Source organism: Choloepus didactylus, chromosome X (assembly GCF_015220235.1).
Source record: "Choloepus didactylus isolate mChoDid1 chromosome X, mChoDid1.pri, whole genome shotgun sequence".
Taxonomy (NCBI): Eukaryota; Metazoa; Chordata; class Mammalia; order Pilosa; family Megalonychidae; genus Choloepus; species Choloepus didactylus.
In genome coordinates, this window is record NC_051334.1 from 2377126 (window position 1) to 2401373 (window position 24248).

General features: G+C 37.7%; 1 protein-coding gene across 6 annotated transcripts in view; it reads left to right on the plus strand.

The window, feature by feature from the left end:
* The window catches only part of LOC119523146 (neuroligin-4, X-linked), a 394586-nt gene that overhangs the window by 359945 nt on the left and 10393 nt on the right, over positions 1-24248 (plus strand). For all 6 annotated transcript variants that reach the window (XM_037821928.1, XM_037821931.1, XM_037821930.1 and 3 more), the window contains exon 6: positions 21337-21522. In XM_037821928.1, coding sequence (XP_037677856.1) covers positions 21337-21522 — 186 coding nt within the window. The remainder of the gene's footprint in view (positions 1-21336; positions 21523-24248) is intronic.

Sequence of the window (24248 nt, forward strand, 5' to 3'; positions counted from 1 at the left end):
ATGCATTCATCCATTCAACAGCCATTTAAGGAGAACTTAAAGCGGACATACTGTGGGTTTAAGATCACATAGTTTGCCACACTAACTTGATTGACCAGAGGGAGGAAACAAATATTAGATGGAAAAAAAAAAAAGATTGTGTATATGTCTTTGGAGGTCAAGCCCAGGAGTTTAATTGTGTTTCTGATACACAGCCATCTGAGTGGGAAAAACATCAGCAAAGCATGGGGGAAATTCAGAATCTGAAACCATGGGATACCTCTCCAAAAGATACAGACTGATATCGATATCAGCTAGATGGTGATGTGACTTATGAACACTTTAGTGCTACAAGAATTAATGTAAATTCTTTTCCCTTGCTCTCCCTGGTATGAGGAGGTCTGCAAAAGTGGTATCATCTGGTAGAAAAAAGCATATAAAACAGAAATATTTACTTCAGGCTGAGTTCCAAACTTTATCCCTAATGATTTTTCTTAAAGCTTGTTGACAACATTCTGTCTCCACCTACAATCTCCTCCGGGTGGTTTCCCAGATCTGCCCCATAAAGTACATCAAGTTCGGTCATTGATCAAAAGTTGGCTGCAGACACTGGAGAGCTGTCCTTTCAGTGCATTTTTTTTCTTCCTGAACCTCTTCTAAGGTCATAAGGCACCCTAGGAGTTAACTCTCTTAGTTCCGTTTGGGATGATCTCTTCTTTCCTTTAAATATAGTATTTTATATTTTTCTGATTGATTGTAAAATTATGTATATATTTTTCATTACTTATATTCAGAAGGTGAAATAGAAAAGAAAACCCTCTGAACAAAAGAAAACCATTGTTAATTTGGTTATATATGTGCATATATATACACACACAAATATGCACTCATGTAAATACGTAGATATGCATGCATAATATATTTAGAATTACAGTATGCATTATAAATTTAATAAAATAGTACATATAGAGTTATTGCCCTATTTTGAAATATAAAATAATATTTTTAAGATTGTCTCATTTATGTTAATATTCTTTGAAAGCATGTTTGAATTGATCACATAATGCTGCATCATATATCTCTACCAATAATTTTGAAACTCTCTATTAGGCAGTTCAGATATTCCTGCAGTTTGTGATTGATGTGAGAAACCCTTAAAGGGAAAAATAGCGAATGTGCCCCAAACATTAACCAAATTTGGGGATTAAAAAAAAGGCTTTTGTATTTTTCTCAGTCATGCCATTGGAAGCCTTTAATTCTAAAATTTTGATTTTCTTGGTTTTGTTATTGTATCATATAGAACTCATAATGATGTCTTTTAGTTTAGTTTGAGAGACCTCTCATTTATTTTACATGTACTACTCCACTGGCTGAAATATCTAAAAACCTAATGTGATTAGTGGAAACACATGTTCTTATCTCACTGCTGACTTTCATGAGGGAATTTTAGGCAATATTGATAACATTAATAGTGGCTGCTGGTATCGATAGATGTATTTGAGTTTCAGAAATGGTCCTATTTGTAGCTTTCAAAGAGTTGTATTTTTGTTTGTTACTTTTTCAGTCATAGATCAGTGCGTTTAAGTAAAAATATTTTCATTCCAAGAACACAGCTTTACCCCCTTGCACACACACACCATAAACAAGAGAGAACTCACAAACTGGCAAACCTAGAAACAAATTTAATCCAAAGAACAAATAGCCCTAGTTAAAAAAAAAAATAGATACTAAAAATCCAGAAAATATGCTAACAATCTGATAGAAATATGAGCAAAAAATGTGAATAGTTCAGATAGAAGAGAAACACAAAGAGATTCAAACAATACGATGACATGCATAACCTTACTTTTAGTAAGAAAAATGGAAATTTAAGCATCACGGAAATGTACCATCTCATCTGCTATATTGGAAATTGTCCAAAGTTGGAGGGAAAAAAAAGTACTCTTAGTAAGACTTGAAAAATAAGTATTCTAAGTCCAGGTAGGCATGCAGAGTTGCAGTCCCTGTACAGCGGAATGTGATAACATCAAAATGTTCCATGTGTTTCCCTTTGACCAGGAAACCCCACTCATAGAAAGCTCTGCCAAAGATACACAGATGGAACTATGAGATCAAGTGTGCACAAGGCTGTGTGTTTGCAAAAGACTGGAAACAACCCCAATGTTGGGGAATGGGAGATGGGTTGAATAAACTGTTTAACATGTACTCTTCAAAGGCCCATGAAGCTGTGAGAGGGAATTAGGAAGACGTCTGTCCTTTTGTAGGGAGTGATATGATGATAGTTTGGTAGATTGTGGACATATTGGCAGTAGACTGACTTGAGTGTAGCAGGTGGTGATAAGGACACTCCTACATACACATATTCACTTTATTTTCAAAAAGATAAATAAATAGAGGAAGGATAAACCAAAACCCGAGGAAACAGTTGTTATAGTGGAACAGGATGGAAATTGCAGGAATGAAAATAAGATGTCTGCCAACGTTCTTTTTTACATATCGTTTTCCATTTGGAGGCATTTAAACAGCTTGCTTAAGAAATAAATCCAAAATGAAAATTAAGAATACCTAAATATTAAAGACAAGGAAACAAATGAATTCATGTCTATCATGTTGGTTGCAAAAAGAAAGAAAATAGTTATTTGAAGTGATTTAAAAACACAGTATTTTGTATACACAAAAGTTGGGAGATATATTCTGAGCACCAAAAGGACTGCATGCAAAAAAAAAATTAATTGCATTAATATTTTGAGACAGTATGGATACACTGCAGGGCAGAACAAATTTGTGATTATTATAATCTCATTAGGAATTAAGCCTTTTAGTATAAGAGAAAGGAGAGAAATGCACAAAATTTTTAAAATGTTTAGTATAAATTCTAAATATTAAATTTGAACTACAAATATGTGTGTGAATACATGATTATTTTTCCCCTAAAATGTACATATATGAATATTTACATGCATGTGTCTGTCTGTCTGTCTAGTCTTGTCCACTGAAACCCAGAAAGAATGAAAATTCAGTAGCGGAATTGGTCCGAATGTGTTCTCTAAGTCCCATTTACAATTAAAAGGTATCCAGGTTTCCTTGGAGAAATGCCTATTCTAGGACTGAGGCAGAATTTACAAGATGAACACACCTCCCAACATATTGTGTTTTTTTCATATTTTTTTGTAGAATATAACATATATACATAGAAGTGATAACTCCCCAAGTGCAATTTAGCAAGCAGTTAGAGAGCAGATTCAAAGAATATCATAGGTTACACACAGTTCCACAGTTTCAGTCACTTCCCCACTGTGAAATATAATATATATACAAAAAGGTAATATCTTTCAAAGTATAACTTAACCAGTATTTATACAGAAATTTCCAAAGTTTTAATGAGGTACAGTACCATAGTTTCAGTTATTTTCTTATTGTGAAATATAATATATATACAAAAAGGTGATAGGTTTCAAATTATAATTTAACAAGTAGCTATAGAACAAATTTCAAATGATGCTATGGGTGACAGTTCCACCATTTCACTTCTTTCCTTCTAGCTGTTCTAATACCCTAGCAACTAAGAAAAAGAAAATTATATGGAGAGTCAGTAGTCATAATCTGTTAAAATTCCATCTCGTGTATTGCTACCCCTTCCTCTAATTTAATCACTTTCCCAATCTTCAGGGATGTCCAGGCAGTGACCACCCTAACCTGTTCGTGTTGAAAAGGGGTGTCAAATTTATGAGCAAAGGGGACACATCTAGTTGATGTTCTTAAAGAGGCTATTGCCTCTGGGTTTTGGGACTTAGCTGGCATAAGAGTTCTCTGAAGGATTTAAGATTCTGAAGAATAAACTTAGTGAGTGAAACTTTTATAAAGAGTCTCAGATAGGGGTCCCCAATATATTGTTTCTACATAAAACAAGGAAACAGTAAAAGCGCAAGACCCCAAAAGTCAAATGGAAGGGCCCTCCATGGCCCCAGTGGAACAGTTTGAACTTCCAAAAGAATAACAGGGTATAATAAACTCAGACATGCCAAATATGTAACAATCCATGTATTCATCATCATACTGAAAATAAAAACTCATCAGTTATCGTACTACAACACAAATATTGATAAAGAAAAGAACCATGCATTTTTCCTGCCTTCCCTGTACAAACTGAATTTCTGAGTAACTAAATAGCTGATGAGTGAAAGAATTCAGGTAACAAATGCAGAACAAATAATATCAGGAAATCACCATTTTTTGAGACCCCCAAGGAAGTAGTAGATCCAGGAAATCATCGTCAGTGGATTGTAGAACATCAGTTGAAAATGTAATAGGTTACTTTCCAAGTAGAGGGTTAAGACATCGAGGGAATCCAATGATTACTCCCTCTGGGTATAATAAAAATTAGACCAACAGGCACTGTATATCTCTCCTTACAGGATGGGATATGATATACACAGCACTTCCCCTGAAGTGTCCCTGCCTACAAATGGTAACACAGATCTAATCAAAGCTGGAGCTAAATGCTACTTGACAAGAAACCCAGGAGAACATACAAACAAACCAACAACAGCAACAGAAAGACATAATTGAGACGCTTCCTGAATGCTTGGGTCTCGCACAGAGGTCCTGATTTGAAATTCCTGGTAGAGAGTTCAGGAATGTGTGCTTTCACAAGCCCTTGCCTGGTGAAAGTTTCAGAAGCACTGCTCAACAGGACGATTCACCTGGTCTTTGTAAGAAATCAAAGGGATGAGAAAATGAAAAGAATGAAAATTATAATTATTATAATTGTTTTTATTTGCTTTCATTCTAGTTGAGTGGGACACAAAATTTGCCGCACGTTAGCTAAAATTTTGGATATTTTCTTAATGTGTGTGCCTACAACTTATCCCTCCCCAAACTAAATAAGCCTCATGGCATAGAAATCAGTATTTCTTCAAAGCCCTAGATGTTTTCAGGATAGAGAAGAAGTCTTTTAACCCAGGTACCACGAGGAGGCAGTTCGGGGCCAGGGGACGACGGCAAGAGGAGAGCCTTGCTGGGAGCAAGCTGTTCATTGTAAAAACACTAGTCAATTAGTTGTTTGTTGTAACCCAGCTCTTTCAAAATAATATGTGTGTTTATCCACAGATGTAAACTGGGATATCAGAAATATTGTCAGCTGAAGGGAACCTCAATTTCAGTAGCGAGAATGAAATAAGATAGTGGGTGAAAAGCACTTTGCAAATAATCAGGTGTTTCATCTGAATTTTTAGATGCTATTTGAAGTTTCCATTGAAGAGTGTGGGTCAATTATCGCTTTTGTCTTTCTCTTCATTTAATTTTGTCTCTTGCCTTGAAAGCATTAAAGAGTATAAAAATATAGGATTTAGCCATAAAAGAAATAGTGTTTAACATCATGGGAGTTTTCTTGAAAATTGACAATTATGCAGTGATTCAGAAGCATCCTGTTGAAAATAAAGCATGAGTGCACGTTCAGCAAATGACTGTGAACAGCCTGAAGTCTGAGCTGATCGGTCGCCTAACCAGGGTGGGAAGTAGGAGTTGATTTTTCAAATCAATTTTGTATAATTAGACGAAAGGTATCCTGTTACCCATTTTGCTTCACTCTCCACTCTACTAATTAAGGTACAACTGTTTCAAGGTTGATTTGTTTTTGTAAATGTAGATTGCAGTACAGTAACAACAAAAATATTATTTTTTAATTGTATTTTGAAATAATTTTAGATTCATAAGAAGTTACAAAAACAGGACAGAGAGGTCCCATGTACTCTTTTCCTTAACTTTTTTTTGTTGATATTTTTCACATACCATACAATCCAAGTGTACAATCAGTTGCCATGGTACCATCATACAGCTGTGCATCCGTTACCACAATTAACGTTTTTTTCAATTTTTACAACATTTTCATTACTCCAGAAAAGAAATAAAAACAAAAAAATGAAATCAAATCCTCTCATACCTCTAACCAACCCCCCTCCATTGTTGACTCATAGTGTTGGTATAGTACATTTGTTACTGTTGATGAAAGAATGTTAAGATACTACTATCTGTAGTATCTAGTTTGCAATACGTATATTTTTTCCCTATATGCCCATCTATTATTAACTTCTAGTTATAGTGTCATACATTTTTTGTTCTGGTTCATGAAAGAGACTTCTAATATTTGTACAGTTAATCACAAATATTGCCCACCACAAGGTTCACTGTTTTATACACTCCCATCTTTTAATCTCCAACTTTCCTTCTGGTGACATACATGACTCTGAGCTTCCCCTTTCCACCACATTCTGCACTGTTAGTTATTCTCACAATGTGCTACCATCATCTCTGTCCATTTCCAAACATTTAAGTTCAACCTAGTTGAACAGTCTCCTCATAATAAGCAACCTCTCCCCATTCTTTAGCCTTGTTCTATATCTTGGTAACTTATATTTCATGTCTATGACTTTACATATTATAATTAGTTCCTATCAGTGAGACCCTGCAATGTTTGTCTTTATTCACTCAATATAGTGCCCTCAAGGTTTCTTCATCAACCCATTTTTTTTAAGACAGTTTTGTTGAAACACCATACATTCTGTCCTAAGTAAACAATTGTTGTTTCCCTGTCTAGTCATGTATTTATGTATTCAGCAACATCGCCACTATCTATATAAGGACATCTGCATTTCTTCCACAAAGCAGGAGGAAGAGTCAAAGAAGGTAGAGAGACAAAAGAAAAAGAAAAAAGAGAGAGAGAGAAAAAAAAACTTGACAGCTGGGAAGCAACAAAAGGAAAGATAGCATTAAACTAAAGTAGAATAAAGAGTCTGACAACATTACCAATGCCAAGAGTCCCATACCCCTCCCTTATGTCCCCCTCTTGTATGCACTTACCTTTGGTATATTGCCTTTGTTATATTAAAAGAAGCATAATACAATGTTTCTGTTAACTATAGTCTCTAGTCGGCATTGATTGTATTTTTCCCCCAATACCTCCCTATTTTTAACACCTTACAAGGTTGACATTCATTTGTTCTCCCTCATGTGAAAACATATTTGTACATTTTAGCACAATTGTTGAGCACTCTAGGTTTCACTGAGTTATACAGTCCCAGTCTTTATCTTTCCTCTTTCCTTCTGGTGTCCCCATGCTCCTAACCTTACTCTTTCACTCATACTCACAGTCATCTTTGTTCAGTGTACATACATTGCTGTGCTACCATCACCCAAAATTGTTTTCCAAACCTCTCACTCCTGTCTTTTCCTTTCTGTCTGCAGTGCTTCCTTTAGTGTTTCCTGTAGAGCAGGTATCTTGTTCACAAACTCTGTCATTGTCTGTTTTTCAGAGAATATTTTGAACTCTCCCTTATATTTGAAGGACAGTTTTACCAGATACAGGATTCTTGGTTGGCGGTTTTTCTCTTTCAGTATCTTAAATATATCACACCACTTCCTTCTTGCCTCCATGGTTTCTGCTGAGAAATCTGCATATAGTCTTATCAAGCTTCCTTTGTATGTGATGGATCGCTTTTCTCTTGCTTTTGGGATTCTCTCTTTGTCTTTGACGTTTGAAAATCTGATTATTAAGTGTCTTGGCGTAGACCTATTCAGATCTATTCTGTTTGGGGTACATTGTGCTTCTTTGATCTGTAATTTTATGTCTTTCGTAAGAGATGGGAAATTTTCATTTATTATTTCCTCTATTATTGCTTCTGCCCCTTTTCCCTTCTCTTCTCCCTCTGGGTCACCCATGACACGTACATTCAAGGGTTACATGTTGTCATTTAATTCCCTGAGACGTTGCTCATATTTTTCCTTTCTTTTCCCCATCTGTTCTTCTGTCTGTACGATTTCAGGTGTCTTGTTCTCCAGTTCCTGAGTGTTTTTTTCTGCCTCTTGAAATCTGTTGCATGTCTCCATTGTGTCTTTCATCTCTTGTGTTGTACCTTTCATTTCCATAGATTCTGCCAGTTGTTTTTTTGAACTTTCGATTTCTACCTTATGTATGCCCAGTGTTTTCATTATATGCTTCATCTCTTTTGCCATATCTTCCCTAAACTTTTTGAATTGATTTAGCATTTTTTGTTGTTTCAATTCCTGTATCTCAGTTGAAGTTTAAGTTTGTTCGTTTGACTGGGCCATAACTTCATTTTTCTTAGTGTGGGTTGTAGTTTTCTGTTGTCTAGGCATGGTTTCCTTGGTTACCCCAATTAGGTTTTCCCAGACCATAACTGGCTCAGGTCCCAGAAGGAGGAAATATTCAGCACCAGGTTTCCCTGAGGGTGTGTCTTAGAAGATTGACACATCCTGTGAGGCCTGAAGACACTGTGCTTTCCCTAACCCACCCAGCAGGTGGTATCTATCAGCCTGTAGCTCCACACCCGTGTAGGGAGTTATGGCCTGTGGCTGTTTTCCCCCAGGCTCTGGGGTCTGCTTCTGAATGGAAGATGGGTAGTAGAGCTGGGACCACCTCTTTCCTCTTAGGGAAGATACACCCCCTAGGGAATTTTAATTTGCATATAAATAGGCTCTGTGTCTCTGCGACTCTGCTATATCCACCCTTGTCTGGGTCAGAGCGCTGAGAACTGAAAATGGCTGAGGCTTTCTCCACTGTGCTGCTTAGGTTGAGAGAGAGTAAAAGGGACAGAAAGCCCCCTTTCAGGGCCAGTCCATGGCCCCAGTTTCACCCATCAGCCAGAGATAGCACTCAGTCCTCTGGGCTCCCCTTGCCAAGACAGACAAGTCCTTTGGCTCTTCAAGGTCAGTCGTCACTAAAAGCCTCTGTCTGCTTGTTGGGGATTTGTAGCTTGCATTGAGCAGTCCATGTTTCCCAATTAAAATCCCAGTTAGAGCTGGACTGAGGTATATTCACTTGTTCAGAGATTGCTGCTCTCTATCACAGTGAGATTTTGCAGTTCAGGCTGCCATGAGGGAGGGGGTTCCTGGCTTGGATCTGCAGTTTCTACTCACAGGTTCCACGCTGTGATCTCAGGCATTCCTCCCAATCCAGGTTGATGCACAATGTGTGGACTGTCACGGTTGTCCCCCAGCAGTTATTCCAGATCATTTACTAGTTTTTTCTGTTGTTTATTAGTTTCTCTGGGGGGGGACTAACTAACTTCCACTCCTCTCTATGCTGCCATTTTCTTCCATCTTGCTCTCTTTAACTTTTATTGTTGTAGTAACATACATACAACTCAAAACTCCCCATTTTAACCACTGTGTAGCGCACAGTGCAGTAGTAGTAATTATATTCAAAATATTTTGCTACCATTGCAGTATCCATTACTCCAAGTTTCTTGTCACCTCAAACAGAAACTCTGCACCTATTATGCAATAGCTCCTTTTCCCCATTCCCACCCTCAGCCCCTGGTAACCTATAGCTTCTTTTAGGAATTTCATAAAGGCAAAATCTTACAATATTTGTCCTTTTGTGTCTGACTTCTTTCACTTAACATGTTGTCATTAAGGTTCATCCATGTTTTCACATGCATCAGAACTTCATCTCCTTTTTACAGCTGCATAATATTCCAACATGTGTATATACCACTGTGCCGGTTTGGATGTATTGTGTCCCCCAAATGCCATTGTCTTTGTAATCTTGTGGGGCAGGCGTTTTGGTGATGGTTGGATTTGCTTGGAATGTGCCCCACCCAGCTGTGCGTAATGATTCTGATGAGATGTTCCCATGGAGGCATGGCCCCGCCCATTCAGGGTGGGCCTTGATCAGTGGAGCTATATAAATGAGCTGACTCAGGGGGAGGAAAAGGAGTGCAGCTGGGAGTGATGTTTTGAAGAGGAGCAAGCTTGCTAGAGAGGAACATCCTGGGAGAAAGCCGTTTTGAGGCCGGAGCTTTGGAGCAGACGCCAGCTGCCTTCCTAGCTAACAGGGGTTTTCCGGACGCCGTTGGTCATCCTCTGGTGAAGGTACCCGATTGCTGAGGTATTACCTTGGACGCTTTGTGGCCTTAAGACTGTAACTGTGTAGCGAAATAAACCCCCATTTTATAAAAGCCTATCCATCTCTGGTGTTTTGCATTCTGCAGCATTAGCAAACTAGGACAACCACATTCTGTTTATCTAGTTATCATTTGATGGATGGTTGGGTTTCTTCCATCTTTTGGCAATTGTGAACGATGCCTCTGTGAACATCAGTGTACAAAGGTCTGTTTGTGTCCCTACTTTCAATTCTTTGGTGTCTGTACCTAGAAGGGGGATTGCTGGGCCATATGGTAATTCTATATTCAACTTTTCGGAGGAACCGCCATATTGCTTTCCACAGTGGCTACACCATTTTACATTCCCACCAACAATGTATAAGGAACAAAAGTGTGTCAAGAGTTCTTATAAGTTGAGTGCTATGATGTAAAGTTTTAAAGAAATATTTGACTCCTCCGCTTACTTGGAGAATGTATGTTCAGGTTTCCTAGCCCACGGGGTTGGTTTGTGGTGGGAATGATGGCGAGGAAAGGAGATGTCACACCATAAAATTGGCTTAGTACAGTGTGTGAACGACACACATATGAACGTTATCACGAGGAAAATGTTCTCCAATTTCAAGAAATGCATCAAATAAGGAAATTTCTAAATGATTTTTAACTTTAGTTTTACTCACTTTTGAGATTGTTTGAGGTAGCTCAAGAATATAGTACCCCCACATTTTTCCCCAAAATAAAAAAAAAAGTCCTTCAAAGTGAGGCAAAAGGAACAGGGACTTTTAGTGCCTGAGTGGACCATAAATTGGACTTCACAGTTTCTGGCAGATGAAGTAAAAAAGAGAAACATACTTGGTTCGGAGGTTTTTATTTCAGGCGAAAGAAAGCCTTTCCCTTTTCCTTCTGTCCCTTTATGAACAGCAGTTACGGGGTTGGTGATAAAAGAAGCGTTGGTGAAGGAAGAGTATCTGTTCTTTTCTCCTCAGTGGCTGGTGGATTTGCCAGTGACATTACAAATAATATCCCAAACCCCGAAACTACTTCCCTTGAGGCAGACCCTTCTCATTCTGTGTAATGAGTATTGGCAGTGAATCTTGGAGCTATAAAATTCTGCCCACATTGTGCAAAGCCTGTCCTGCTAAGACCATTGCCAGGTAGCTTCACCTGCTGCCAGAAGCAAGTGCACACAGCAGAGAACTCACTTGGGGTTTCCAGCACAGACACCTGAACTCTGCTTCCAGAGATTTTGATTCTGTGGTCTGGGGTGGAGACTGAGCATTTTCACTTTCACTGAGAACTCAATTGTCTGTTGCATTCTTAAGCCACATTCTGAAATAGCCCAACCCTCCTGGACTCACCCCAGCTAAAACAGTGCTGGATGCAAAGCTGCTCTTAATAATTGTTCAAGAATTGAAGGAACACCTGAGCCTGGAGGTACTCAGTGACGTTCTCTCTCTCTGCTTTATTTTCAACATAGCTGAGTTAGACAGAGACACAGCTTGAGGTCATGAGACAGTTACATCAGGGACTGAAGATGTTTCCCTTCAGATCTCTATTTTTATTTCTTCTGCCCTTGCACATCAATTTTGCCAACCTTCATACAGTGAATATAATGAGTGGGTCTATGAAAACATTTGCCTTTTCTTTTCTTTTCTTTTCTTTTCTTTTTTAACCAGGAGAACTTTTGAACTTACCATGTAGAGCATTGTTTAAAAATGCCTTTCTTTTTAAAATTTTTTTATTAGAGAACTTGTAGATTTACAGAAAGATCATGCACAAAATACAGAGTTCTCATATTCCCACCCCCATTTTTAATGTTTTGCATTAATGCAGTAACTTTGTACCAATCGATGAGAGAATAATATTATAATGTACTATTAGGTATAGTCCATAGTTTTCATTAGAGTTCACTGTCTTGTACAGTCTATGGTGGTTGCTTTTTTTTTTCAATTTTTATTATAGCAACATATATACCTAAAATTTCCCCTTTTAACTATGTTCAGACATGTAATTCAGTGCTGTTGATTATACACAGTGTCGTGCTATCATCACCACCATCCATTACCAAACTTTTCCATCTCCTCAGCAGAAGCTCTGTATCAATTAAGCATTAACTCCTCATTCCCTACCCCCATCTCAGGCCACTGGAAAACTATTCTAGTTTCTGACTCTCTGAGGGTACCTATTCTAATTATTTCTTATCAGTGAGATCACACCATAGCTGTCCTCTTGTGTCTGGCTTCTTTCACTGGTACATGGGACAGCATGGATGAACCTTCAAAAACAATCACGTCAAGTGAAAATACCTTTCTTGTATTTGAATGCTCTTGGGTAAATTATCACTGCATTGAAATCCAAAAAAGATCTCAGGTGATTGTGTGTTGGGCTAATGGTAAATTAAACAAAACATGCCATTGATATTTTTCTTAATAATCATTACCACCAAGAAGCCCTTGGCGAGCATTATCACACTCATTACTCTTTCCAATGTAATTGACAACAAGAACTTCCATAACCTTCTCCTTTGTAATGGTTCTACAATGAGCGAGGTGTGGTATAAGAGGAAAATCTCAGAATCTAGAGTTGAACGTAACCTAGGTTTGCACTCATCAGCCAATAGTTATAGGATATTTGGGTCTTTACCTGACTTTGCTAGGATATTGTGAAATAGGAAACAAATCCAGACTTATTAAGGAGAGACTTTGTTCAAAAGTATTATCACAAGAGGGGGAAGGGGCTATTGAAGTAAGAGGGCACTCTCCCCCAAGATCAGCAAGTGTCTCAAGAGTTAGGAAAAAAAAAAAGGAGTTTCTTTTACAGGCAGGAAAGAACCGGGTGTGGGAAGTGGGATGTCAGGGAGGCACGATTGAGAATGTCTTCTTCTGAAGCAGCCTATTTTCTGGGAGGATCCCTTCAGTAAAACACAGGGTTCTGAAGGAAGAAGAGAAGTTTTTTCACATTTGACCCCAACTCTGGTTCTGTTTTTGTATTTTGGGGATTACAAGGTTAATAATATTTTATTAACACAAGAATAATGGCCAAAATTCAGTGGACCAAGCAGTCCTCTAAGTGCTGCACATGGTTGGAAGAGCTGATACGATTTTACTCTGCAGTATTGCTTTGTTCAAGCCTATACAATTTTGTGAGATAAAAGTTATTATGTGGAAAATCTGCATGCTTACAGTTGCTTAAAGTCTGTTCTTTAAGGCCAGAGTCTTTCTCTTTTTGAAATGAATATGCCCATTTCTGCTCTGATATAAGATCCATTTGATACTTTTATACTTTAATCTCAGAGTGTAATCTTATTTCCTGCCCTTTACATTTCTCAATAAGCACCTCACTGGGATCCCAACACAACCCTGGGGCAGAGCTATCAAAAATGACAAAATGATGGCAATTATAACAACAGACTTCAGTCCAGTAAGAAATACAATGGGGTTTTGTAATTGCTCATAAATCAAGAAGCCCTTCTCTATAGTGAGAACAGAATTGCAAAGATCTCATCCTTTCCAGCAGTTGGTGATATGCTCTTCTAACGTCTAAGAGACCGTCTTAAAATCAACCAACATTTCAGCCCTTGAAAGGAAAAGAATGGAACCCAAAGGTGCTGGTCAGGCTTTGGAAAGGCATTCTGGCTGTGTGTCGTAGTTGAGGACAACGGCAAAGAGTGATCACGCCAATGAGCTACCCACTGTCAGAAACAAAATGGCCAAGACTTTGTGGAAACACTGTTCTCACAACAGTTACAAAAATAGTATAGAATAATTGAGACTATAATGAGGCAGACAGTGCACTCAAAGCATTAAGCCAAAAGGACCTGTGAGCATATAAAATGCAGAGCCTATATTCCTAGATTTTCCCTCACTCAGTTCTGGAAAATGTCTTCAGTAACATATGTGTTACTGAAACTAGAAATTGCACTGGGATTGCAGCTCTTTTATATGCCATCACACTTCGTTACCCCTGGGTGTGTTATGATGCCAGAGATCTTCTCTCTCTCTCTTTTTTTCCCCCTTACTTAAAGCAAGTTACAACAATCCTTTTAACAGTGTCTCAAGTTTACTAGAGAAAAATCAATGTTGGGAACTCTCAGAATCTTTCTGGGTCCAATGCAGATTTCTTGAGCTAGTGGATGGCCCTAGATTTTGATGGAACTGAGAAGAAATGCATTGTTCTTATTACATTCACTTGTTCTATTGTCTTATAGAAACATGAGATTCAACCTGATTAATTATTGTCAGCCCAGGGTTAGTCTCTAATACAAAATACGAGCAACACACCATTACCTCCACCACCACTACATACTTGTTTAGCAGTTGAGGGTAGGAAAGCATACTGAAACAAATCAGCATATTTTGAATTAGGGCACTTTAAAAGGAATTGTGAACATGACTTTGGATATGTGTGATGGAGTGTTGTACAGTTATCTTTTTTCTTATATGCATTTTACAGTGCCCTGTAACTCCATGTGTTTCACATTTTATAAGTACATCTGATAGAAAAAGTAGGACTTTCATTTTTTAAAAATTTTAAATGTTCTTATCAAAACCAAATGGAAGCTTGCAAATGCAAAAACTTCTTGGTAAGTAGGTTTTTAAGATCTCTGTGGAAATCCATTTAGAAACTCATCAGTATTTTTCCCAGCTTTTAGCCTACCCCCATGTCATTTTAGGTAACTGATATATATTGATAGAATAAGCATTTCCATAAATTTGTCTTTGTGTTTTCCTTGTCATCCCCTTTAGACTCTAAGCACATAATAAGCACTTAGTAAACAGGCATCACAATCATATAAAATTGTACAAATCTCTAGTTCATTCCGTAAAATACAGTGAAGGGCACGTAAACTTTCTTTATCATCTGAATAATCTCAAAGTGAAGACCTATCTAGACTGTTAGTCAAATTTTCCTTCTGAACTCATTTCATATAGTCAGAGGTATAATCTGTTTTTCCCTTTTAAGTCATTCCATATACTCACGGACACCTCTTGCCACCTGCCAAGTGTTGGCAAAACAGCACAAATCACATCGAATCCAATGTTAAGAAAATCAGTCTAGCAGGTACCCGTTTTGAACATACACTACATACGCACCGTGTACAGTGCCACTTTTTTGTGCATTGCCCGATTTTCTTTCTCTTAAGCCACAAACTAAGATCAGTCCTAGTCTTTCCTCAGTTTTATGTATGAGAAAAGTGGGGCTTGAGGCTTTCCAGTAGATTCAAATCCATGGGTGCCTGACACAAGCAGTCTTAGTAATAACGCTTCCATCTGTAAGCAAATACCCTCAATTAATATGAAGTGGTACATTTTACAGCAGAAATTAAGTTAAAGACATCTACTGTGCTGAGAGAATTGACATGATCAGGGGCTTTTGGAAAAGTGCAGTTTTGGCTTCTTGCAGCTGGTTGGTGCTCAAGAGATGGGACCAGGTTGGTGAAGGGTCTGCCCTCAAGGGGGTTCTGTGTTCCAGAAGGGGTCCCGCCGGCTGCAGCAAGGCAGGCTTTGGGCAATATACACCAGGCAATTTACGGGCTTCTGGCAGCCCTGTAAAAGAGCGTCCCAGATGTAGGGGACTGCATATAAAAAGACAGAGAGGGATAATCATGCAGGGCATATTCTGGGAGCAGTCAACAAGAAATGTGGTAGAGAGGTGAGCTGGGGAATATATAAATGGCAGAGCCAGAAATGAGGGCTGTGTGTGTGTGTATGAGAGAGAGAGAGAGAGAGAGAGAGAGAGAGAGGGAGGGAAGGTGGGAGGAAGGGAGAGAGAGAGAGAGATAGAGAGGTTGCTCAAGGAGGGGATTTAAACTGTGGAAAAAAATTAACCATATATTAAAAATCAACTGTGAATATTCCCTATAATAGATGTAATAGATATAATCCCTGTTAACTGATTTCCTTCCAGAAATGTGTGCGTTTACATACATGCAAAAAAAAAATGCGTGCTCTAGGAATATCATGGTAAGCTCTATGAATATAATGGTAATATATATATGAAATGTATTTTACTATGTTAATAAAAGTGAGACCATAGGATGCATAATGTACATCAACTCACTCGTTTCTCTCGTAAATGTGTTCCCATGCCCACCCGTATAAATCTTCCTTATCTTTTTATAGAAGTTTATAATATGCCATTGAATGGATTCAGCCAATCTAATTTATTCAGCAACTCTCCTGTTCATGGATATTGAAATTGCTGTTTTTCTGTTTTTTTGTTTTTCCAAAACTATAAACACTGAAAATTAGTATCTTTTGGTGGCACTTTGTGTACACTCTGATACACAGATAAGGCTTTTTGTAGAATGCATTCCTAGAAAGAGAACTTCTGGGTCAAAGTGCTTGGCATTTTCATTTTCCTGGGTCTCCTCAGTCCTTTTCCTTTGGGGGCCGCTGTGTTTACACTGTGTGGAACCTGAGTGAAACTAACACACTGAGACCCTAGAGTAGGTGAATCCTGGAGAATAGAAGCTTTTATCTGGGGCCCTGGGGTGAAGACTCAACAGGAGAGACAAGGCGTTAGTAAGGATCTCCACGTTTTGATATGCATTATTGCATTGTGAACAAACTGTCATCATTTTGTATATTGTTTCCAGTACATAATCAGTTTAACTTTGAATTAATATAATCCCAACTTAAGCACTTTAAACATCCTGTGCAGCCTCATTCTAAATAAATGTGTGAGGTTCTAATGTGCTTTATGAAAAGAATGCAGGGAATCACGTTAAAACTTTAATGCACCCAAGCTTGGATACCTCTGCTATAGGAAATCAGTCATCCTGCTTAATTCTCTTAGATTTAGCTTACTAATGTTGGAACTACACTTTGTCTCCATGCAATGTCAATTAATTAGATGTAACATGTGAAAGTTTGTTTTTACTCATTTCATTTTTAAGTAAAATAAAAACTAACAGTAGTCACTAAATTTCAATCAGCTTTGTCCATGATGCATTCAGCATTTAATATACAGCTCTTCTTCCTTCCCTCCTATGCTTTCAAAGTGTTTGCCCTTTTGTTAAATAGTGATTTCAATAAGAAAATTTAAGTTATCACCTTGAACCCAGATAGTGATCTCCTCTAAACATCAAAGACTGGAGATTTGCATTTCTTTTCCTGATTTTTACTTCTTATACTTCTGCCCTAATTCTCATCACACAGTTTTCTTTAAGGGCTCATTCAGGTAACCTAAAATAAATTCTGTATTGTCAGTGAAGAGATATTTAGATATTTCCTTTTCGATTTTACTCCTTAAAATAAAATGTGTGTGTATATGTATATAATTCTTTTAGGAACGTAATTGAGACTCTAATTAAATTAAGGCTGGTGGCATTACACGTGAATACCAATGCTAAAAGTAAACCATGTTTTACTTCTTTATTCACTTATTCGTTAGCTTCTGGTTACTTAGTAACTGAAAAACTCCTGCTGTGATTGTGTAATGGCTAACATCCTAAAATTAAATAGATTGTGGCTTTAAATTGTTACTACAAATTAACAGAAGGACCGTCACATCTGACCCCATTGGGTTTCTTACTATCTTGCAGTGCTCAGGACTACAAACACCCTAAAACTATTATCCTAAACCCTATGGTGAAATACCAAAGAATGAGAAACATTTTATGATTACCAAGAAAAAAAAAAAACACCATGAAACTTTTCTATTCTAAGAGTAATATCAAGACCAAATAAAAATGCTCAATTTTATATCATTGGCTCTCATTCAACAGGCAGTGGGGAAATGTGGTTTCTGTTTTTGTGTGTGGCGGGGGGGGGTTGGGTTTTTTGGGCACCTTTTCCATGAAATATATTTTAAAATAACCACCGAATCACTGAATGTGGTCTTGGGTAGGTAGTTTTCGCTCATTACAGAACTCTGAATGGAACTTGACCTCGATGTACTTAGTAACATCCATTCATTAAAATGTTCTATATCTTTCCTTGTTCATTTGATGGGGGCGGCGGGGGGCGGAAGTTGCTGATTTAGAAGCTTGATTTAAAGGATGTTGACTCTCAAAAGCCAAATGTTGCATCAGTTGAAATGCCTAGAGAGTCTGCAGACGAAACCAGCCACCGATGAATGGAGCCATTTGTTTAAAATGTCTGGTTCCATTGATTCATTTGGAGTATATATTTAAAGTTATTTGGTTCTTTGGGAGCAAAGTTTAGGGATACTTCCGTGAGCACATATCCATGATAATGTCTGTGGCTCTTTCCAACTGACTAGCCACAGTCCTTTTGCTTTCTAACAAGCAGAAGGAAAAATATAGCGATTTATGTCTGCAGAGTTCCTAATAGCTTTGAAACCTGGGGCATGGAGGGTGGGCAATTACACGATGGGAAATTTTCGAGAGCCACTGAGTTACCTGCTAAGAAGATAGCTTTGCCAGGAGAAATTACTGTCTTCCCCAGTCCTGACATCTCCACTTCAAACTAGGAAATGGGGGATGGGAGGGCACTGCCTCTCTCTCTGGCCTATTCACAATTCACAAGAACCCTGGCCAAATGCAGACTAACGCCGTAGATGATGGATTTAGACTCAAATAATGCTTAGGATTCAGATTGCTTTGTCACAAGTCAAGTGCCTTAGGAAAACAAGCCATTCTTTCCATAAACCCATACCTTTCTGGGTTTATAGAATGCAATGATACAAACCCACGTGTATCTAGAAGCTGGATTTTAGGAGACACCGTGATTCAGCAACCAGAACATGAAAGGAATGGGCCCTCGTAAATAAAATAAAATTGCTTGCATTCATTCTGTACCTGCAACAGGAACTCGACCTTTTTGATAGTTTTAAATGTAAACAAAGCAAAGTAAAACAAAAATGGATGTTGCAGTAAGTGATGTTTTCATGGCAGAAACTGGAAACATCAGCATCAAAAAACATGTTCATTTGTGAGAGATGTATGACTCACCATTTCCTTCAACCATCTTGCAGGACCTTTGGAAAGAATTCAGAATCTTGAAGCTCAAACCATACAAAAGGATGCTGTTAGAGGGCTCAGATCCATGTAAGCTTGGTATATTAATTAGCCTGCTCTTTGAGAGTTACAACAGTCATGTTTTTAGGGAGAAATTTATTTCTGATTTAATAAAGGCTGGCGATTTACGGAATGTTACAAATCCACACTCCTCAGCAGAAACAAATAAGCAAATAGGCTTTCTACAAGAGTTGAGAAGAGAAGAGAACTGGGTGGACAAAGGATGTGTTAAAGATAAGACATTCTGCCAGAAAATTACTGGAACCTTTAGGAATTCATCACCTTTTCCTTTAGTGGGAGAGAGAGGGTTGTCTTAATACAGCACCCAAATTTCATTATCAGGCATTTTCACACAGGCACTGCACAAAAGGGACTTTTCTCCCAAGCAAAGCATGATTCATTTTATGAGAATCTTGGTAAAAGTTTGAATGATGAATGCAGGAGCTATAGAACATTTGTTGGTGGGAAACTCTCATGAGTAATTGCTAATTAAATAGGAGGGGGGTTGGAAGATGTGTGGACATTCCCACTAAACATGGCTAATTTCACATCGAAATGCTGTGACGGGATGTGAATTAAATGTGTGCCTGTAACTTGCAGTTATGATGTTGTCTTTATTTGTAGATAAAGGAGATTGGGAGTTACAATTCAAGCTGAGAATTTTTATGGTAGATTGAGAATAAAAAGCCATCATGCTGCTCGCTTTTGAGCCAGACTGTTCATTTTTGATTCCGCTCCTGGCTCGGTGTGTTTGTCACAGGCACTCTGGAAAGCTTTCGGCGGACTGTGTTCCCCAACTGGTGTACAGTCTCATCCTTTAGTTATTCTGTTGTTAAACAGATGTTAGACGGTGGCCCTCCAGAATGTCTTGGGATACTGTCAAGTGTGGTTAGGAATGTGGTTTGGAAAAAATTGGTTTTGATTTATGTTATTTTAGGGCTCAGATCACACTGTGCCCATTTAAACAGCACATCAGAAGGCCATAAACACTTAATGAGCATTTATCGGAATGAGCGGCTGACATGGCCCTTGAAATAATGAAATGATACAGAAAGAGGGAAAGTCCCGATGGGGTATATTGGGCAGAGGCAAATAAGAATGAGAAAAGCGTAAAGGCTTTCCAAGAGTTCTTTTTATTAGAAGGCTTATCTAGTACAGATTTGGGCTGAAATTGGATTCGAATTTGTGCAATGAATTAAATAAACATTGAGGTTGCTTTAAAAACTTTCAGAGAGTTGAATCTTGAGTGGGAGAGTGTGTGCTTCACATAGAATGACGTCAAAAACGTCAGAGAAAAACAGATTTTCCAGGGCAAGTTGTTTTGCAAGGTGAGAAGAACTGAGAATGAGATAAATGTGTAAAACTGATCTCTCTGCTAAACTAAATAGCAAAATTGCCTTATTTGCAAAGAATAATTAGGAATTCAACACCTTGAATGAGACCTCAATCCTCAATTTACGGAATTCTCTTTCCTTTTAGAATAAAATGTACCAGCTCTAAATGATATTTTTGGGACAGTTGAGGAAATTTGAATATGGGCTGGCTTTCGGCTGAGATGAAGGAATTATAATTTTTGGTTTGGGGGGACAGTATAATTTTTGCTATATAGTAAAATAGAGGTGTGCACTAAAATATTTAAGAATGGAATGTCAAAATGTTCAAAAGTTGATTCTGGTGATGAATGCATAACTATATGATAGTACTGTGAATAGTTGTATACTGTGGATGATTGTAGGGTATGTGACAATATCTCAATAAAAGTGTATTAAAAAAAAAAAGCCAATGAACAAAATGATTGAAATAATTACTGCCTTGAGAGCAATAATACTGAATGTTAAAAGATTAAACTCCCCAATCAAAAGAAACATTCACAAATGAATAAAAAATTAAAAAAAAAAATAATGGAATGTCATGATGCCTGTAACTTGCTTTGAAACTTCAGCCTTCAATGTGGTTAAATTAAAATATTAAGAAGGAATTCAGTGGGAAAATCTGACATACAGTACTTTTTATACATGCAAATACGTCACACACAGACACATAGAATCACACACACACACACAGTTCCTCTCCACCCCTCATATCCCGAACAACTTCTTTTAGGAGTCTTTTACATTTTGTCAAATAAAATAACAATATGTACAGGAATGAAATTCTGAATATAGTACAATTTATAAAGTCTCCTGGCCTTGTCCCATGTGATGAATATTTTAGATTAATTTTGCCTTATGTGTTGCCCATTTACCTACCAGTAGACAAGACATTTTATCATAATGTCAAAAGACACTGTCGCTATAACTGTTATTTCAGCAATAGAATCCTATAAGCCATAAAATTATTTCTCCAATGTTGCTTCTGATTTAGCGCGGGGATGAGGGGTTAGCAAAGCCAATTGTGAGATACCTGTTCAAAGAGCGTTGATGTCTGCGTGCTCTTAGGAGTTTACCGCCCCAAACACCCTGTGTTCTTTTGTAGGATTTCTAAGTACTGGAGACCAGGCGGCCAAAGGCAACTACGGATTGTTGGATCAGATCCAGGCACTGCGGTGGATTGAGGAGAACGTCGGTGCATTTGGTGGCGATCCCAAAAGAGTGACCATCTTTGGCTCCGGGGCAGGGGCGTCCTGCGTCAGCCTTTTGACCTTGTCACACTATTCAGAAGGTAATGAGGACCTCCCCTGGGTGGGTGGGCAGGTCCCCCACAATTGAGAAGCAACTGATGCAGACTTCCTAGGGTGCAGGGTTGTATTGCTCAAAGTCCCTCTTGGAACACCAGTGAAAATCCCCCGAATTGCATGCATTCATAGTCTTCTAAGTCTATTTTCTTCCAATTTTAATAATTTTTTTTTCTAATTTAAATGTATGACAATGCAATTGGAGCCAAATGATTTCTTTTGGAACCCAAAACTTTGGTTACTTTTACTTCCCTGGCTTTAAATAATGGTGTCAACGTTAAATTTTACTAACATCCAATTTAAACGTGTTAAGAAGTCACCTGAAAACAGCAAACGCTCTTGTAAACAAGGGACTATAGTTGATAGTACAATTATCATAATATTCTTTTTGTGACACTAATACAAGGTGTTAAAAATAGGGCGGTATATGGGAACTGTGTTTATCCATGATTTTTCTGTAAACCTACAACTTCTCTAAAAAATAAGTTATCTGAAAGAGAACATTGTTTGGATAACTGATGCTGATTAGTACATTTTGAACTAAGCATGGCTTTTAAAAGTCACCTCTCTGATTCATGTTAATTCCTTAAAACTTCCAGAAATATTAAGAGCATATCACATTCATATATTAGGGTTTCCGGCTTTCCTCCTTTATTTGTTTTTTTTTATTATAGAAGTCGTAGGTTTACAGAAAAATCACACAGAAAGTAGTTACCACATTTCCCCCCTAACACGCTCAGTTTTCTCTATTAGTACTTTGCATTATAATGATATTTGTTACAATTGATTAAATATTATTATAATTATACTATTGACTATAGCCTACAGTTTATATTAGGGTTTACTGTTTGTGTTGTACCGTACTCCATTTTTCTTTTTAAATTTTTTTTCTAGTAACATATACCCACCCTAAAATTTCTCATTTTCACCACTTTCAAATACGCAGTTCAGCACCGTTAATTACACTCACAATCTTGTGCCACTATCACCACCATCCGTGACCAAAACTCTTCTTTTTTGTCCCTTCCCACTCCACCTCCCCACAAATACAATGTTGGGCAAGAGACCCAGGTAGAAGCTGCAAGGACCAGAGGCTGAGCGCCTTCCCTGGGTGCAGCCAGTAGCAGGGGGCTGCACATCGTGCACTAACTCCCCTGCAGCCTGGGTAAACACTTGGATGCAGAATTCAACACACCCCTTGACCCCAGAGTAGAATCTGAGGTCCTCACCCATACACTAAGCTACAGTGATCAGTGACGGAGTTCCGGAGGATGTATTAGACCGGAGATTTAAAAGAGAAGTCCACAGGGATGGGGTATAATTTCCTCTGGCAGCACAGTAAAAAGGCGTGGGCTCGGCCTCGAAGGGGAAAAAATAATCCAGGAAAATCTGCCAGGCAGACTCAGCCTTGAATTACCTGGCAAAGTACAAAGGAATACATGTAGGAATGGTCTAAATCATCAAAATTGTGTTAGGTTTTGTTCTGCATAATCAGTTTAAAAATTGCACCACGTACATGCAAAATGTTTCCATCAAAAGCGCTTGAGACTTTAATAGAATTATATTTTCTTTAAAGCACGTGGCAGGGTCTTTCTTAAAAATAACTTCAGGATCTGTGACATGCTAAGAAGGAGGCACAGTTGGATTTATTTGCATTCCTCTCTTCACTTCTTGTACCATTCTGGACAAGTTACTGAATCTTTGTGTGCCTCCATTTCTTCATCAGCAAGATATGTTTGAAGATGATTTTTAAGTCCTCCCAAAATTGAAGTTAGTTGCTTCTTACTTTTTAACAGCTATTCAGAGGTGAAATTTTTAGAAATCTTCACTTACAAAGGGAGTCAATAATCACATTTTTAATATAGAGTTCTGTAGTGTTTTAGACAATATCTAGATTTTAGTTTTTCTCAGTTGTTATAATCACAGCTCTGGATTTGGAAAATGGCCAGATTGAAACTCAGTAAATCAAATATATGAAAGTCAAAATAAATTGGGGGAAGAGTGTCATTTAAATTATTTAAATGAACGGATTGGCAAAGATTGGGCTCTGCAATAGAGATTTTGGATTGGTCATTTCTGCAAGCTGGGTTTTGAAAACAGCTCATCGATATAATCCAGAATTATAAAATTGCCCACACTTGTTTGCCTTAGGGATTCCCCTTCCAGAGATATAGTCTATTGGAATCAATATAAACTTGGAAAAAGTTTCCAGGAAGATGTTCACCACACTATTATTATCAGAGCAAAGAATGAGATGCTAAGAGATAAAAATCCAGGGAAACATATAAGGAACTTTTAGTTATAAGGAACTATATATTATATAGTTATATAACTGGGAAGAATTTTGGTAGGTTTACTCAAAAAATGAATGATAAGTTGTAAGAATTGTATTTAAGATACACTGGCTATGGAATCTCAGTGAACAAACCTGTGCATATATTGAACACCATTACATAAAGTGGACCCAGAGAACAAAAAAGCCAAGAAGGAATTACAACAAAATGCTACATTCTGTAGGATTATAGTTGATTTTTTCTTTATCTATTTTTCAAGTTTTATCAAATGGTTATAGTGCTTTCCTAATATAAAAATATGTGTTCTGTATGTTACATATACATACTGCTGCCTAAATTTTTGCTAACAGTTGTGAGAAAAAAATGTAACTTCTAGCAGCATTTTTATGATTCTAACTAGATAAAATATTGCTATATCA